This window comes from Phocoena sinus, chromosome 10 (assembly GCF_008692025.1).
Source record: "Phocoena sinus isolate mPhoSin1 chromosome 10, mPhoSin1.pri, whole genome shotgun sequence".
Taxonomy (NCBI): domain Eukaryota; kingdom Metazoa; phylum Chordata; class Mammalia; order Artiodactyla; family Phocoenidae; genus Phocoena; species Phocoena sinus.
In genome coordinates, this window is record NC_045772.1 from 16,189,961 (window position 1) to 16,207,670 (window position 17,710).

Below are 17,710 nucleotides of genomic sequence, written 5' to 3' on the forward strand. Positions count from 1 at the left end.
CTCTTACTAGAATGCCTTTCCACCTCACCTCATCTCTGCACAAGTCGAGAGCATACTTCAATGCTGATGCTAAAGTCACCTCCTTTCTGTGGCTTTTCCTAGCAACTGTTACACTATCACCCCATATTACTGTTACTTGAGAATTTATCTCTCCCTTCTTAGACAGTGGGCTTTCTAAGGGTCAGGGCTATTTTTTTGTCTTATAATATCCCTGGTCTGGCATGTGGCAGGCACGTCATAAATGCTGCTTGAATTAAAGTGAGATTGGAATGAAAAAGGTCTATAAAGATAAACCCCAAACTGAAAGCAATGGGAGCCAGAGAGGAATGGGGGCTGGAGAAGGCAGTCAAAGATGACTTGGGCCTTATCCATAATTTGTCAACAAGAGGAAATTATTCATGGATGTATCACTTGTATAATTGAAAATTACTTTTTAAAAATGTAGGTGGCTATTAGCATGCAAATAATTTATACAGCAGGTAATCCATAAATCATTTTTACATGGTTTTGGTATATATTTGAAAAAAAAATCATTTGAAGGAAAACTCCCTCTCTAATTACCTTTTTTAATGGCTAAGAACACAGTGGGAGTTTTAATTCCATTGTAGACAAATAGCACATCAAGTAAGAACAAAAGAAGGCAGACTGTGGGTACCGTGAACTACAGGGGAGGAAAGGCAGGGGTAAATTGGAGCCCTTCTTCTGTCCCAGGGATCCCTCTAAGTGCTTAATGTATTCCAGCTCCTCTGCAGGCAGAGAATTAAGAGGAAACTGTCTGCTAAATTCCCCGTTAGGAAGCTGGGTCTATTTTCATCACAGATACGGTCCAAACACTTTTCACAAGGCTGTTTAAAGAATGAAACTTTTTCAAAACTGTTATTATGCTGACAAGTGGTTCTATCTCCTCTGTGGATGAGTCACAGTTTTTAGGCCAAGACTAAGGTGACAGAAGCGTCTGTCCATTTAGGAGCAGCCAGATGGAGCCCCTGCCAAAGACGTGCCCTTGGCTTCCAGAGCCCAGGGAGGGACGCTCAAGTGAGTCATTCACGTTGCTAGGCAACAATACTTTGAATGAGGTTACAAAATACTTCCAGTTTGCAAAAGAACAGGAAACTTGGACTGGGGAGAGCTGGGTGGAAAAAAGTTGCTTGACTGGATTTTAAGAGGCCACCTCGGGGTGGGGCATCTCCTGGACCCCAGCTTCCCTCTCCCTTGACATTGCAAGTACTTCCCTGATCTAAAGCAAGGGCATGGAGGACACCCAATGCTCTGGCCACGCTGCCAATGAGCAGCAGGGCTCCAGCTTTGACTGTAGTGCCCATTAGAGCAGTTAAGAATATGAGTCACTCTCCCCACCCCACCCCACCCTCTCTCTCTCTTACACTTCTTCCTCTTCCTCTTTCTCTTTCTCTTTCTCTGCTATGTGAGGACACAACAAGAAAGCAACCATCTGCCAGCCAAGAAGAGAGCTCTCACCAGAGCCCAACCACGCTGGCACCTTGACCCCAGACTTCCAGCCTCTAGAACTGTAAGAAAATAAATTTCTTCTGTTAAAAAAAAAAAAAAAAAGAATATGAGTCAGAGAGGCTCAGGAAGAAGCCATACTCTGCAACCTGCTAGTTATGTGACCTCAGGTGAGTTACTTAACTGCTCTAAGTCTCCATGCATTCACCCATTCCACAGATATTTATTAAAGGTCATCTCTGGGCCCAGCATGGTATGGGGAAATAGCAGTGAGCAAATATGCACCCCGTCCTCGTGAGGCCTGTGCACTAGTGGGGGGGGGTCTCTTGGTACGTGGCAGACTGCAGACAGCCTGCCCCTCTTTCTCCGGGGAACACCGTCTCCCTGTTGTTAGCGTTCAGCTGGAGACTACGGGCCATGAGATGCATGTCAGCAGTGAAGGTTACGCAGGGAAGGGCTCAGCCACAGGCAGCTGCGGTTATGCTGTGTGTGTTACTGTTTTCACCCGTCACCCCTCAGCAGCCCACATGCTACACACCAGATGGCTCTTTTCTTGGGGGTGGGGTTGAAGCCTAGAGCTATTAAGTGGCCTGGGTGGCCTAGATGGCCAGCATCCCGTGTCCCCAGGGATAAGAATGAGAGAAACTATTTAAGAGCCTCAACTAAATAATAGCAAGTACTTGTATTCTTAGGGAAGTCAGTGCTGTACTTTGAAAACTTGCAGATTAGTCCTGGAATGTTAGTATATTCGAATGCCACACTCTTTCCTCTGTCTGGTCCATTCCTCACCCTCTGCAGTAGACACTTGCTTTGTGTCCCACATCACCCTCTTCCCTTCTTAAGGCCACAGCACTCTGATCTTGTTTGGGGGAAAACAATCTCTTCCCTAGTTTCAGACCAGGTGTTCACCAGGAATTGAACACGTCTCAAGTTTAAGTTTCTTCCCTTCTGGCCACCATGAATGAGTCAACAATGGGACATGACCACCGTCTGGAGTCAATGAGACTCAATTCTGGGGTCACTGTCTGAGCTAAGAGGGGAGGGAAACTGACTCCTTTTTTTTTTTTTTTGGCTTGACTTAAACACAGAAAGATGTAGGCTGGAGCTGAAGTCATCTTGCTGTGTTGGGAAGAGACCCTCCATGGAGACAGCCAGCCCAGAGGAAGGCAGTGCTGAGGGACCAAAGTGGGGAAACCAGCACCCAGGACATAGTTTAAGCTCTGATTAAGCTGTACCAGCAGCCAATCCCACCCTGCTGTTTTCTGTTATATGAGCAAATACGTTCCCTTTTTGCTTAAGCCACTTTAGAAGCTTAGGTTCTCTGTCACAAGTAATAGAAAAAGTCCTAACTGATACATTCTCCCCAACTCACCAATACAACTTGACCTTAAGATATTCATTTTCTTAGCAATCAAGTACAAAAAAAAGTCTACCCACTATGCCTCTCAGTTGCAGGGTCTTTTTAACTCTTTGTCTCTCTAAGCCTGACCACCATAGGGGCCTCAGCTCACACAGGTTTGCTTCCAGCAGAGCCCGTGTCTGCTTTCTGGGAACACACTGCCAGCTGGTTTGGATTGCTCTGTTGATCTAGGAATTTAACATTACTGGCAGCATGATGTTATTTTCTTCATAGAAACCTATCGGCTGGGTAGTAAGGCAGGAGGCTCTGAAACATCCTCCCACTCTGCTACCTATACACACAGAAGCAGCAATGAGTCCCAGACCTTTGAAAATATTAATGCTTTCTTCATATTTTCAATATTTATTCACTCACCAAAAGAAGCAGGTAATCTGTTTAAGACTAAAATTTGACTGACACTTAACATTAGCCAAAACCAGCATGGCAAAGCAAATTGGAATTGAAGCAGAAACCAATAAAAACATGAAGACTCACCAATCAAGGACCAGATAGGATTGTCCTCCTCTTCGATGCTTGAGAACTGACCTACAAGATTAGCTTGAACCTCAGCATTTAGAGCAGGTAAACCTCTCTCCATCAGGGTCTTGTTTACCTCAACACAAGTCTGAACACCGATAGAATTTAGGACGTCCTTCAAGTTAAAGGTCCTACAAAACATGAAACAAAAATCCCACCAGGGATAGTTTTTATTTAGCAGGATTTTTGTTGTTGTTGTTGTTTTAAAAATATACCAACTTATTTCAAATGTCTACCAATTTTTCCCTATACAGACAATAATTACCTCTATTAGAATGAGCTTAGAAAATAGTAACTCCTCCCAACCATCCTCTATATGTAGCAGATTTGCAAATGCTTAAAACCACTCAATTCTGTGGGTAATGTTTAAATAGGAAAGCACAGACAGAAAAATGTGGTCCCTGAAAATAAGTCTGCAACCCCATCTTCAGGCAGGGCTATCAGAAAAGGAAAGAGTAGGTTCTTTAAAAAGTAACCTATTTACTTCTTAAAATAAACCCTCTGGTCTGAGTGGATTCATTCATAGATTTTTTTTTTAATGTGCTTGGAAAATGAGGTACAATCAATTCCTTTATCCATGCCTGAGCAGTAAATCTCTAACACCAATCAAAAACAAGAAATGAAGATATTCAGAAGCCAATACCATGAAGACAAGTTACCTAAAACTCTTGACCTATCATGATGAAAGGTAAGAAACTCCTTCACATTGTTACTTTCAAGTAACTGATCAGTAATACCAAATATATACAGTCCAGAAAACTGTAAAAAGTAGTTAGTGGTGGGTTATTTAACAGGTAAGGAAAAAGGTGTAATTAGAAACAGCATTTGTTGGATCCGCACTATTGGGGAATGATGATGGAAAATTGCTGCTCACTAGTCAGAAAGGGTCTTTAAGACAACTTTGTGCAAAATGGGAATTAAAGGATAAGAGATGGGGGGATGGGGTGGGGGGAATTAGACAAAACAATAATATAATCAGATAGGCAAAACAACTATAAAGAAGATGACTTAACAACTAAGTAGTTATTAAAAGCTAACGTTTATCAAGCACTTACTATGTGCCAGACACCTGCCCTAAGTGCTTCACACAGTCATCTTAAGTTTCCATTAACCCTAAGGTAGGTACAATTATTCCCTTTTTACAAATGAGGAGGTGAGACTCAGAGTGATTCAGGATCTTATTCAATGGTACATAACAAGTCAGTAGCATAGCTAGGATTTAAACCCTGGTTTGCCTGACCCCAAAGCCTGTCCTCTTAGTAACCATTTTGCTGTGTGCTTTATATTAATACTTAAGCAGTACTGGGGGTTCACTAAAGGCTTAATAAATTAGAATTCCTGGAAAATAATGGTTACCCAGTGTGGGAAAATGCTAAAATAAAATCTATTGCAAAACCAGAGCCAGAGCAGATTTCTTTTTATTATAGGTCTTGGGTCCTGGAACGTGAAATAAAGGAGCCTGGCAAGTTAGCACCAGGATCAGTAGAAAGGGCAGGGCCTTGACATAGGCCAGGGTTCAGGCCTTGGCTTGTCCTTTTCTTGGTGTGCAACCCAAGGCAAATCCTATTCTCTCTCTGAGCTTCAGGTCAAAATGAGAACTCTGGATGCTATAACCACTTGGGCTTCTTTGGGCTTTTAATATTCTAGGATTTTATCAAGTCATTTATGTGCTCTCTAAGTAATGGGCAGGAGGATGGGAGGCTGGGTGTATCTCCCTTCAAAGAGAGGAATAAAGTCCCTGAAAACACCTGAAAGGGGAACCAGCAAGAGGAGCTGACCCATATGAGACCCATGGAAACATCTGGCCATTGGCTAAGACTAGGAATTTTCTAACGTGGACAGGATTCCCAATAGGATGATCTAAATGCAAAATTGAAATGGGATTCTAGTATTCAATGAAGGTTTGATACTGGGAAATGAATTTGGCAAAAACAAAACTTTCACTGGACTTGCAGAGCATCTCTGAAGGACAGAGATGTCACCACTCTGAAGATTTCACAGAGGCTGGGTCAGTGAAGCTGGTAAACATTTCATGGCAGAAAACCTATGGAGTTGGAACAACTGAATCGGAAAGCCTCTTTGATAGGGTGTTCTAAACACTGAGCATGGTGGATTTCTGGGTTTTGTTGGTTTTTTCCACAACACTGTCAAAGAAGAGCTTTTGCACACACCCATCCTAAGCCGAAACACTATACTCACCCTGGCACTTGTTATGGAAAAGACCTCTCCTTTCCTATGATGGGACATCTAAGCCTTCAGTGATATTAAAAGAAATTCTAAAAGAAGAAGGTGTGAGCTAAGCTTTTCAAAAGCACAGTCCTGAATATCACATCCAGATGTCAAGGTTATTTACATTCTCTGAAACACATGCAGACCCTGAATACAAGGCAAAGCAGATAAAAATGCTTGGAACTTACTCTTTGTTCATGCCTTCAAGTAGAACAGCTGAAATCTTTTTTACCCTGATTGCAAGCTCAGGTAGGCCTTCTGTCATAGCACCCACCATGTTGTTGGTGATTAGGGACAGGCAGGCAATCATTTTCAGTTGATTCAGCTTTTCTGTCAGTTCCTGAAGACGTGCTCCATCTGTCATGAGTGTCTAACATGTTTATTTAAAATGTAAAAATAGTAAGGGAAGCTCAATACCATGAACTTGTAAAATAAGCAATGTTACATCCAAACTCCCATTTTTATCTGATTTCAGTAGAGTCATTAAATCACATGCAACACAGACAGACCAGCTGATTCACAGTTTGAACTTAAGAATTAGAATACTGGAAAACTTGAGTGAAGGAAAAAAAAAATCACTCACCTCTGGTAATTCTTTTTTCTGGTAATCCCACTGTAACAATTTCAAATAACTATTATTTAGCACCAATGTAGGGCTCAGGCTTGGCTTGGAGCTGTTTTTGGCCCCGGGAGTTAAAGCAGTCTCAGAAAGAGAAAGTAATTCTTCATGCACAGATTCTTTTATCCATTCTGTAGTTTGATCAAGAGCACCTGCAAGTACAAAGGCCACATATTTGTCCTCCAGCTGATGGATTCCTTCATTTGTGCGTTCTACATGACAGATGTCAGGTTAGGTGCTGGGCATGAATGACAAAACAGCCATGGCCCTCAAGGAGCTGAGCTTAAGAGTCCAGATGGGCAGACAGACCTGTAAGCTCACAATTACAGCAGAATACAGTGAATACTAGAAGACACAGAGGAGTGGAGGGAGGAGAGGCTGTCCAGGACAGGCTGTAAGAGGAACTCCATAAGTGACACTTCAGGATACAAGGCAAACAGAGGAAAGAGCTGTCACGCCAGGATAGGAGAATAGCCCACACAAAGACCCGGAATAGTGAGAAAATATGGTAATTTGGATGCTACAAGCAAATCTGTACTGCTGGTCTATAAAGAACTAGGCGGGAGAGAGAGTGGCAGCAGATGGCATCAGATGGATAGACAGGCCAGCTCACACATGACCTTGAGTCTTGTGCAGAGAAGGTATTTAGATTAAAGGCATTGATGATTAATTAAACATTTTTGGGTTCCAGACCCCTCCTCGGAGTGTCTGAATAGAGCTATGCCTTTCCCAGCATGCTGGTGTGCACACTTTATTTTACTTCAGACCCAGTTCTAAGGTTTCCCCCTAGAAATAAATTGCTTTTTATACCACATTTCTTATAAAATTATGTATTTGGTAGAATTTATAAGGTGGAGATTGCTTAAAAATGCAGACTGAACACAGGTGCAGATTTTTTAAAAAGACCCAGAGAACAAAATAAATAGTCACCCTGGAAACAGGGGTAATTTATGAGCAGCTCAGTTTGCCACAGTTAAGCAACACCACCTCCAGAATTTCACAACTTTGTTTCTCCTCAGTTGGCAAATGTTGTTCTTGGTTTTCCCAGCTCTGTTTATAAAGATATAAAAGACTTGCAGTCTTTTATTTAAAAGGTACCCAACAGACAGAAACAGTGGAAACCATCATGGATATAATTACAATATGGCGGTAATAAGCATTTATGCTGCAAGCTTAATCATTTACAGCTGACAGATTTTTTTTTTTTTTTAACATCTTTATTGGGGTATAATTGCTTTACACAGCTGACAGATTTAAAAGCCCATTTCTTTATCTCAAACAAAAGCAACAGTGTAGCAGAGGTTCTCAATCCTGGCTGATTGTAGAATCACCTGGGGAACTTTAAAAAGAAAGAAATGTGATCTTGGGCACTGGCTCTTGGAGATTTTGATTTAATCAGTCTGAGATGGGGCTCAGGCATCTGTGTTTAAACACCCTAGGTGATTCTAATATGTAGCCAGAATTGAGTACAACTGGTAAAGCAGAAAGAGCATGAGTTTAGGGGGAAACATGGGCTTTTCTCTAAGGAATCCCCTGAGATTTCACCCCCACAAGCTAGTACACTGACTGTTCTATGTGGCTCCAAAATCGAGGTCAACCCTATGAGGCACTGGTACCCCGTGGTTTTTCATATGGAAAAGAGCCTCTCCATTCATTTCTTCAATGACAACTGAGCACCTACTATACACCAGATACTATACCAAGTGCAGAGAATTCACAGGTGAGTAAACACAGTCCCTATACTCAAAAACCTCCTTATCTACCAGGAGAGAGAAACAGAACAATAGGCAATGGTTTTACAGGTGCATTTACCTAAGAATTTCTCAGGGGCAGTGGAGGCCCAAGAGCACTTCCCCACCAATATATGTTCCTGTTTCCTGCCAGGAAGTCTTGGACTAACCCCGCCGAAATTATCTCTGGTTCTCTCAATCCATATCCTGCCAGTCCTCAGTGGTCCAGCCTCTTCCTGTGGGAAGCCTTTCTTTTTTTTTTTTTTTGCGGTACGCGGGCCTATCACCGTTGTGGCCTCTCCCGTTGCGGAGCACAGGCTCCGGACGCGCAGGCTCAGTGGCCATGGCTCACGGGCCCAGCCGCTCCGCGGCATGTGGGATCCGCCCAGACCGGGGCAAGAACCCGTGTTCCCTGCATAGGCAGGCGGGCTCCCAACCACTGCCACCAGGGAAGCCCGGGAAGCCTTTCTTGATTGTATGGACCCATCCTTATCACTGCCTTCTTTTTGTTTTTTATATTAATTTATTTATTATTTTTGGCTGCGTTGGGTCTTCGTTGCTGCGCGCGGGCTTTCTCTAGTTGGGGCGGGCGGGGGCTACTCTTCGTTGCGGTGCCCTGGCTTCTCATTGCAGTGGCTTCTCTTGTTGCGGAGCACGGGCTCCAGGTACACGGGCTTCCGTAGTTGTGGCGCATGGGCTTAGATGCTCCGCGGCATGTGGGATCTTCCTGGACCAGGGCTTGAACCCATGTCCCCTGCACTGGCAGGCGGGTTCTTAACCACTGCGCCACCAGGGAAGTCCTATCACTGCCTTCTTGAGGCACATCTGCCTTTGAATTTTTGATCTGGCTGTCATTTCTCTTAAATAGCTGACCTGAAAAACAGCTTCTCTATTTACTAAAAATAAGTTATTAAATAGTTCATGTGCCTTTAATATTACTATTGATATGAAAATGAGACTCCTTGAGAGTCCAAGCCTATGACGTTTATTTTTTATATAGTTTTCCCTTGACTTAGCTCACAGCACAACCTGATAGGTGTGTGAGATATCTGGCCTTGTCTTGGCAGACCCCTTTGCGTTGGAAACTAATCAAACGTTTTTCCAGTGGTACTTGTCACTTAGTAGGTTCTCAAAAAACCTCTGCTCTCTATACCTGGCATGAGAGACCCGGTAGGTTTCCTATTTAATTCACCATCTCTGGAGGTAACCATGGGCTTAAGTACTGACTCAAATAGTCTCCTTTAGACTGACAAATTGATTTGGTCCTATATGCCTGCAGATATATTTCCCTTCAACTGTCATGCAGTAAAATGTTTACTAATATACACTGTGCATGCAAATCAAACTAGAAGACACAGGGTGTTTTAACTCCTTCAGAAAGCAGAGGAGGGAACACTTCCTAATTTATCTTATGAGGGCAGCTTTGCTCTGACACCAAAACCAAGCAATGGCATTATAAGAAAAGAAAATTACAGGGGGACATCTTTCATAAATACAGATGTAAAAATCCTTAAGGAAGCATTAGAAAGGCAATAAGATAAAGATAATATACCGGGGCCAAGTGACTGGATAAACATCTCAGGATTGCAAGCTTGGTTTAACACTAGAAAAAAAATCAGTCACTCTAATTCGCCACATTAACACAATCAAGGAGAAGAAAAATATGACCAATTGAGTAAATGCAGAAAAAGCATGGGAACAAATTTAATATGTGACCTATTTAGATAAAAATTCTCAACAGGGCTTCCCTGGTGGCACAGTGGTTGAGAGTCCACCTGCCGATGCAGGGGACACGGGTTCGTGCCCCGGTCCGGGAAGATCCCACATGCCGCGGAGCGGCTAGGCCCATGAGCCATGGCCGCTGAGCCTGTGCGTCCGGAGCCTGTGCTCCACAACGGGAGAGGCCACAACAGTGAGAGGCCCGCGTACCACAAAAAAAAAAAAAAAAAACTCAACAAACTAGAAATAGAAGAAAACTTCCTTAACCCCAAAAAATGACATCTATGAGAAGATGCGGCTAACATCATATTTAATGCTCAAACAATAAACATTCTTCTGCTAGAAAAGCAAGGATGCCCTTTCTCATGACTTCTATTCAACATCTGATGGGAGGTCCCAGTCAGTGCAATAAGATAATCCAAAGAAATAAAAGGCAACATGATTGTATATACTATAGAAAAACCTAAGGAATACTCCAAAAAGCTATTAGAATTAATAAGTTAATTTAGCAAGGTCTCAGGATGCAAAGTCGATCCTCAAAAATCAATTATATTTCTATATGCTAGAAAACAAAAAGTTTTATAAAATAGCATTTATAACACCAGAAGAACATAAAATGAGATTAAATTTAACAAAATAGGAGCTTCCCTGGTGGCGCAGTGGCTGCCTGCCAATGCAGGGGACACAGGTTCGATCCCCGGTCTGGGAAGATCCCATATGCCGTGGAGCAACTAAGCCCACGTGCCACAACTACTGAGCCTGTGCTCTAGAGCCCGCGAGCCACAACTACTGAGCCCACATGCCACAACTACTGAAGTCCGTGCACCTAGAGCCCGTGCTCTGCACGCAACAAGAGAAGCCACTGCAATAAGAAGCCTGCGCACCACAACGAAGAGTAGCCCCCACTCACTGCAACTATAGAAACCCCGCGCGCAGCAATGAAGATCCAATGCAGCCAAAAATAAATTAAATAAATTTAAAAAAATTATAAGACCAGTACACCAAAACTAAAACAATATTGCTGAAATAAATTAAAGATTTAAGTAGAGATACTGAGTTCACATATCAGTAGACTCAACATTACTAAGATGTCAGTTCAACATAATTCCAATCACCATCCCAGCTGGCTTTTTTGCAGAACGAGATAAACTAATTAAAAAATGCATATGGAAATTCAAAGGACCTAAAATAGGCAAAACAATTCTGAAAAAGAATTAAGTTGGAAGCTAACACTATCTGACTTCAAGACTTAGCCTCAGTAACCAGGATAGTGTTGTATCAGCTAAGAGTAGAAATATAGATCAATGGAAAAGACTAGAGAGTCTAATAAAAAGGAATGAAGTACTGATATGTGCTACAACATGGGTAAATCTTTAAAAAGCAATACTAAGTGGAAGAAACCAGACACAAAAAGCTACATATTATATGAATCCATTTATATGAAATGTCCTGAACCGTCAAATCCATAGAGACAGAAAGTAGAACTGTGGTTGTCAAGGGCTAAGGGAAGGGAGGAATGAGGAGATACTGCTAATGAGCTTGGGGTTTATTCTGGAAGCATGAAAATCTTATGGAATTAAATACTGGTGATGGTTGCATAACCTTGTGAAAATACTAAAAAACACTGAATTATACACATTTAAAATTTAATTTTATGGTATGTAAAATTATATCTCAATTTAAAAAAAGAATAAAGAGTTCAGAAATAGAATCACAAATGTATGGTCAATTGATTTTCAACAAAAATGCCAAAGCAATTCAAAGGAGAAAAGATAGTCTTTTTCAACAAATAGTTCTAGAATTAGATATATAAATGGAAAATTTTGAACCTTGAAATATACTGCCTTGAAATGATTCATAAGCCTAAAAGTCTAAAACTTCTAGAACATACAAAAAAAATTTTCATGACCTTAGGATATACAAAGATTTTGTAAACAATTCACTAAATGCACAAACCATAGAAGAAAATTTTATTATTTGCACTTCATCAAAATAAAAAACTTCTTCTTTTCAAAGGATAGGGTTAAGAGAATGAAAAATGCAAGCCACAGATGGGAAGAAAGTTTCACAACACAAAAATACGACAAGGGACTTGCTTCCACAATATATAAAGAGCTCTTCAAATCAATAATAAGACAACCCAATTTAAAAATGGGCAAAAGATCTGAACAGACACTTCACGTAAGAAGATAAATAAATGGCCATTTAGCATATAAAAAGATGCTAAACATCATTAGTCATCAGGGAAATGTATATTAAAACCACATGAGATACTTTCACATTCTCTATAAATATATACAGGGTAAAATTTAAAAGACTGATAATACCTAGTGTTGGTGAAAATGTAAAGCAGTTGGAACTCTCATACACTGATGGTGAGTATAAAATGGCACAACTACATTGGAAAATAATTGGCCGTTTTTTCTAAAATTAACCATATATTTACCATATGACTCAGCCATTCCACTCCTAGGTGTTTATCCAAGAAAATGAAAACACATGCCCACACAAAGACTGGTACACAAATGTTCACAGAAGCTTTATTCATAGTAGCCTAAAACCAGAAACAACACAGATGTCCATCAACAGGTAAATGGATAAATGAGGTATGTAATCATATAGGATTACAATATAATAGGATAACTTTCAATAATATAAACTATGGATACTCACAACAACATGGATGAATAGCAAAAACCTTATGTTGAGTGACAGAAGCTAGACAGAAAAGTGAACACACAGTATGATTCCATTTAATATGACGTTCTAAAAGAAGCAAAACTAATCTACATTGATAAAAATTACATCAGTTTTACCTCGATGGGGGGAGGTTGGTTGCAAGGGGCCTGAGGATTCTTTTTGGAGTGACAGAAATGCTTTATTTCTTGTTTCTAGTGGTGGTTACATGGGCATATTCTTTAGTCAAAACTGACAGAACTATACACTTAAGAGTTGGCGTGTTTTTATTCTATGTATTGAATGCTTCAATAAAGTTTTTTAAAAAAGATATGGGTTATGGGTTGGCCAACTAAGTCACTGAGTCTAAGGCAAAAACCTAGCAAACAACCTATGTGATAAAGTCACATAAAGCTTTATCAACACAAAACACACATGTAAATATTTATATTACGTAAAAGCCATTGATCGTGCTATTTAGTGCTTCAGAGGATTCAGTCCAGGGAATGCTCTGTGAACTCTGCCAGTTTGCCACAAATGAGTTTAGTATTTGAGCTTTCTGAGATGAATGCATCAAGGGTATCCCTGTATCGATTCATCACGGAATACAATTCCCATCTCTACCGACTTCTAATATGGTACCTAAGCATGAAATCTGAGTGACCCTTAAAAAGGCAATGACTCTACATCCTGGACTTGGGGGATGGCCAGGCTAGCTCTTGGTCTGTACAATCCTGAACAGGCACCATTCAATAAACTAGGAGAATGGTGCAGAATACATGGATGGGAGTCCCTGATGTTGTCCAAAACTTTAGATGGCCTCTATTTTCAATATTCTGGAAAATATTCAGAGCAAATACCCCAATTTTCAGTTAGAAGAATGTAGTTCTCTTATCCATGACATCCACTCTTTTATGCCTAGCAACACCTCACCTTCCCTTTTTTTGGTACTGATTTTGAGAAATCATTTTCCCTCACTCCATGCTTTCTTTTTGTGAACATCAATTAGAGGTCCCATGACTAGGCAACCTCCCTGAACAGGGGTTGGCCTCGCTGAGTCATATGCCCATCAGACTCCTTCCTAGGACTCTGAATGATGACCACAGCGTTCAAGGATGGCCCATGTTGAAGTGCACATTAACCATCTGAGGACAGAGCTCGGAACTTTCCCTTGTTTCTTCCTCCCCAGATTCCTGATGCCCTCCCGGTTTCTGGCCTTGCGCAGACTCAGGTATTTTCGCTTTTCTGTAAACTGCCTGACTCCTTCCATTCACTTCCTTTTCTGCTAAATCAGCCAGTTAGTTTCTGTTGCCTGCGATATACCCCAGCTGATATAACACCAAATTTAAAAATCCAAAGAAAGGAGCCAAAGCAGCAGCTTGGTCTACTCCTGACTTGGCCATGAGAGACCTGGCTTCCAGTCCCAGCTCCGCTACTTCTCAGCTGTGTGGCTCTGTCTTTGGGCAGGTCGTTGCTAAGCATCAGCTTGCTCGTCTCTAAAATGTTTCATAAATATTTCCTGAATGCCTTGGGTGCCAGGCAAAGACAATCATAATGCAGTTTTATATATTTCTGAAAAACATTTATGTCCCATAAGGATTTCTGAACCACATGAAATGAAGTTCCTGAGAACATTTTATCAGATATAAGAGATTATCTAAATAAATAAAACCTTTTCTTTCTGAAAAACTACTTGTGGCCCAGCCCCCCAGGGGTAATGTGCCATTCTTTCTACAGATAATTTAGTTGTTGGATCTAATGTGGTTACTTTGTTGACATTTAATACATTCACCCAATCACTGCCTAAGGCTTTCTTGGGTATATTTTAATAGGGCAATTATATAAAATCTCTCTGTCGGCAAAATACAATTTTGGGGGGAGTCAATTAAGAAACCCAGAGTACTTCTCTGTATTAACTTTCTGGATAATTATTTTATAAAAATCATGTACACACAAAAATCCAACACTTTTGTCCTTCTGTGCAATACTGTAAGACTCTTATTTTGATACTAGGGCACAGTGGCCGACTTTTGGCAGAGTGACTTGACGATATAATTAATAGTTGACATACACTCTGCTTCCTGGACTCTTGATTTCTCTGGGAACATATTTAGATCTGGGCAACAATGACCTACTTGCACAGCTGGATTTATTCTATTCTTAAATCTCTGGAAATATCCAAGTCAATGTGAAAGGTGCAAATGAAATATAAGTCACTAAGCCTGGGTTTTAAGGAGAGAAACAAATCATTTGAGATGAATGAAACTGTAGTTCAACCCTACAGTAAGGAATTTGTTCAAGATTACAGGCTATCTTGAATCAAGACATGAAGACATTTGCACACATGTGTACATACACATATACAGGGACACAAATGGAACCAACCAATGAATCTCAGGAAAATGCTGCTAAGAATGTGGTTATCATAGTTCAGGTTTCAGATCCAGGTTCTATGTAGGGTTCTATGTCCCATAATCCCTCTCTGCCTTTGAAGCCAAAACAATATAGCTCTGAAGTCATAGAATTTTTGTTGTAGAAGGATCCTTAGAAGTCATCTAGTCATATCTGTCACTTGACGCTAGAGCTCTCTCTGCAAATCCCCCCAAGATAGTCGATATATTGTCTGGAGAGAGTCAGTTTTGCATAGTGGTTGAATGCACACGCTTTGGGGCAGAGACACAGCTGGGTTATCCAGGCTTTACCACTTACTAGCAGTCACCTAGGGTAAATACCTTAACCTCAGTTTCTTCTTTTATAAACAGTAGGTGATAACAGTACCAGCCTCATAGGGTGACGTGTGAAGCCTGAATGAGCTAATAAACGTATGGTGTTTGGCACATAGTAAGGACTTGGCACACAGTAAGTGCTCAAACAAAATGTTAGCTAGCATGGGCTACTATCAGTAATAGAGAGGCCCATACCAAAGTTAAAACAGCAGCTCCAGCTGCTAGGAAGGCCAAAATTGGCTGTCTGCTGCTTCCTTCCCATGGGTCCTAGTCTGCCCTACAGAGCTTAACCAAAGCCCTGAATCACTATTGACAGGGAAGGCAGTGCTCATGGCCCACCTGAGTCTCCCTGTTATCAAGCAGAATGGGCCCAGCTTCACTGATTGTTCCTCCTGTCACCCTCCATGGCCCATGCCCTCCTCCCTGGACAGGCTTGAGCCCCTTTTAAAGTGGCATCTGTTTGGCTTTGTTTACATGAGGCTATCATATTGACCATCTTGACAGAAAAGCTCAGTCCACGAGGGGTAGGGTGGGGTGGGTGCATCACCTAACCCAGCCTTAGGCTGTGGTTAACCGAAGCCCAGAGGCTGCTGTCAAGGGTTTGCCAATGAGGGAACCAGCTAACCAGCCTCTTGCCAGCTGTCCAACATCTGGCATCTCAGCTTCCTCACCTGTGAAACAAAGGGAATAACAGTACCTCTCTCACTGAGTAATTGTGGGGATTCAATGAGGTAACACTTCCTTTACTCCCATTCTTTCTTGACATCTCTTCCAGTCCAGTTTTAACGCCCACTAGTCCACTGAAACTGCTCCCATCACAGTTACCAAGGATCCTCACACGGTCATATCCAATGGTCAAGCCTTGGCCTTCATCTTTCTTGACCATTTAGCAGCACTTGTCGCAGCTGACAGTGTTTTCCTTCTTCAAACACTTTCTTCGCTTGTCTTACAGGACACCACCCTCTCCTGGCTGTCTTCACCTCTCTGGCTACCCTTTCACAGTCTCTGTTGCTGGATCCTTTTCCTCTTCTCAAGCTCTAGATGCTCTAGAGGTCCCAGGTCAGGCCCATTCAGTATCTACACTCACTCCCTAGGTAACCTCATCCAGTGTAATACTGTGGATAAGAGCATGGAGTGGATAAGAGCGTGGAGTCAAACTGCTTGGGGTGAGTCCCAGCTCTGTAATTCACAGGTTGTGTTGTGGAGGGAAGTGATTTAACCTCTCTATGCCTCAGTTTCCACATCCATAAAATGGGGAGTAATTTCCTCAAGTTTTGGTAAAGATTAAATCAGTTAAAACAGATAAGGTGTTTAGAATGTGGTAAGCATTCTATACATGTTAGCTACTATCCAGTTCCATGGCTTTATCCACTATAAAGATATTGATGATGCCCAGATGTATATCCCCAGTGCCCATCATTCCTCTGAACTCTAGTCTCATATCTAAATACCTCCTGGCATCTTCATGTTGATGTCAAACAAGATCTCAAAGTTCACACGTCTAAAACTGAATGCTGACTCCATACCATCTCCCACCTTTCCCTGGCCTCTCCCATCTCTCTAACAGGCATCACTCTTCACCCAGTTGCTTAGAGTCACCCTCAACTCTCTTTTATCTCTCATCCAACTTTCAGCAAAACTTGTTACTCCATTTTCAAAATACAACCAGAACCTGACCTCTTCTCATTACTTCCACCACTATAACCTGGACCAGTCCACCATCTGCGATACCACCTAACTGGTACCCGTTTCCCTTCTTGCTCCTGTACAATCTGTTCTCTACCCAGGAGCCAGCGTATACCTAAAACATCAACATCAGATGTTGCTCCCCTGCTCAAATGCTCCAGTGACTTCCCATCACACTTGGAATGAAACCTAAATTACTCTCATTTCCTAACAAGGCTCTTTGTGACCTGCCTTTGCGTACCTCTTGGCCTCATCTGCTACCACTCTCTCCTGCCTACTCCACGCCAGCCACACAGTCTGCCTTGTGTTTGTCCAATTTCACAAGCAAGTTCCTGCTGCAGGGCCTTTGTATGTGCAGTTCTCTCTACTTGGAATGTTATTCTCTCACATCTTCCTATGACCCTTCCTCATTCCTTTAATTCCTCATTCCTTCCTCATTCAAATAGTTACTTATTAGAGAGGCCTTCCCAGTCCACCGCATCTAAAGAAACACCCCCTACCCTCATTCCTGTCCCGTTACTATCTGTCCCTTTATCCTATTTTTCTTCATAGCACTTAATAACACATCTGACAATACATGTTTTTTGTTTGTCACGCCTACTAGAAGGTCAGCTCCTTGGGGGCAGCAGCTTTATTCTGTTTTGTTCTATCCATAGCACGCAAGGTGTGTCTGGGACACAGGAGGTGCTTAATAAATGTTTGTTTGTTTTTTAAATGTATGAAGGGCTTCCCTGGTGCAGCAATGGTTAAGAATCTGCCTGCCAGTGCAGGGGACATGGGTTCGAGCCCTGGTCCGGGAAGATCCCACATGCCGCAGAGCAACTAAGCCCGTGCACCACAACTACTGAGCCTGCATGCCACAACTACTGAAGCCCGTGCACCTAGTGCCCATGCTCCGCAACAAGAGAAGCCACCGCAGTGAGAA

The 17,710-nt window shown here is 41.9% G+C and overlaps 1 protein-coding gene across 6 annotated transcripts in view; it reads right to left on the reverse strand.

The window, feature by feature from the left end:
- The window catches only part of TCP11L2 (t-complex 11 like 2), a 41,849-nt gene that overhangs the window by 3,761 nt on the left and 20,378 nt on the right, over positions 1-17,710 (reverse strand). For all 6 annotated transcript variants that reach the window (XM_032645037.1, XM_032645036.1, XM_032645035.1 and 3 more), the window contains 3 exons: positions 6,213-6,400; positions 5,818-5,999; positions 3,359-3,531 (listed from right to left, as the gene is read on the reverse strand). In XM_032645037.1, the coding sequence (XP_032500928.1) occupies positions 3,359-3,531; positions 5,818-5,999; positions 6,213-6,400 (543 nt within the window). The remainder of the gene's footprint in view (positions 1-3,358; positions 3,532-5,817; positions 6,000-6,212; positions 6,401-17,710) is intronic.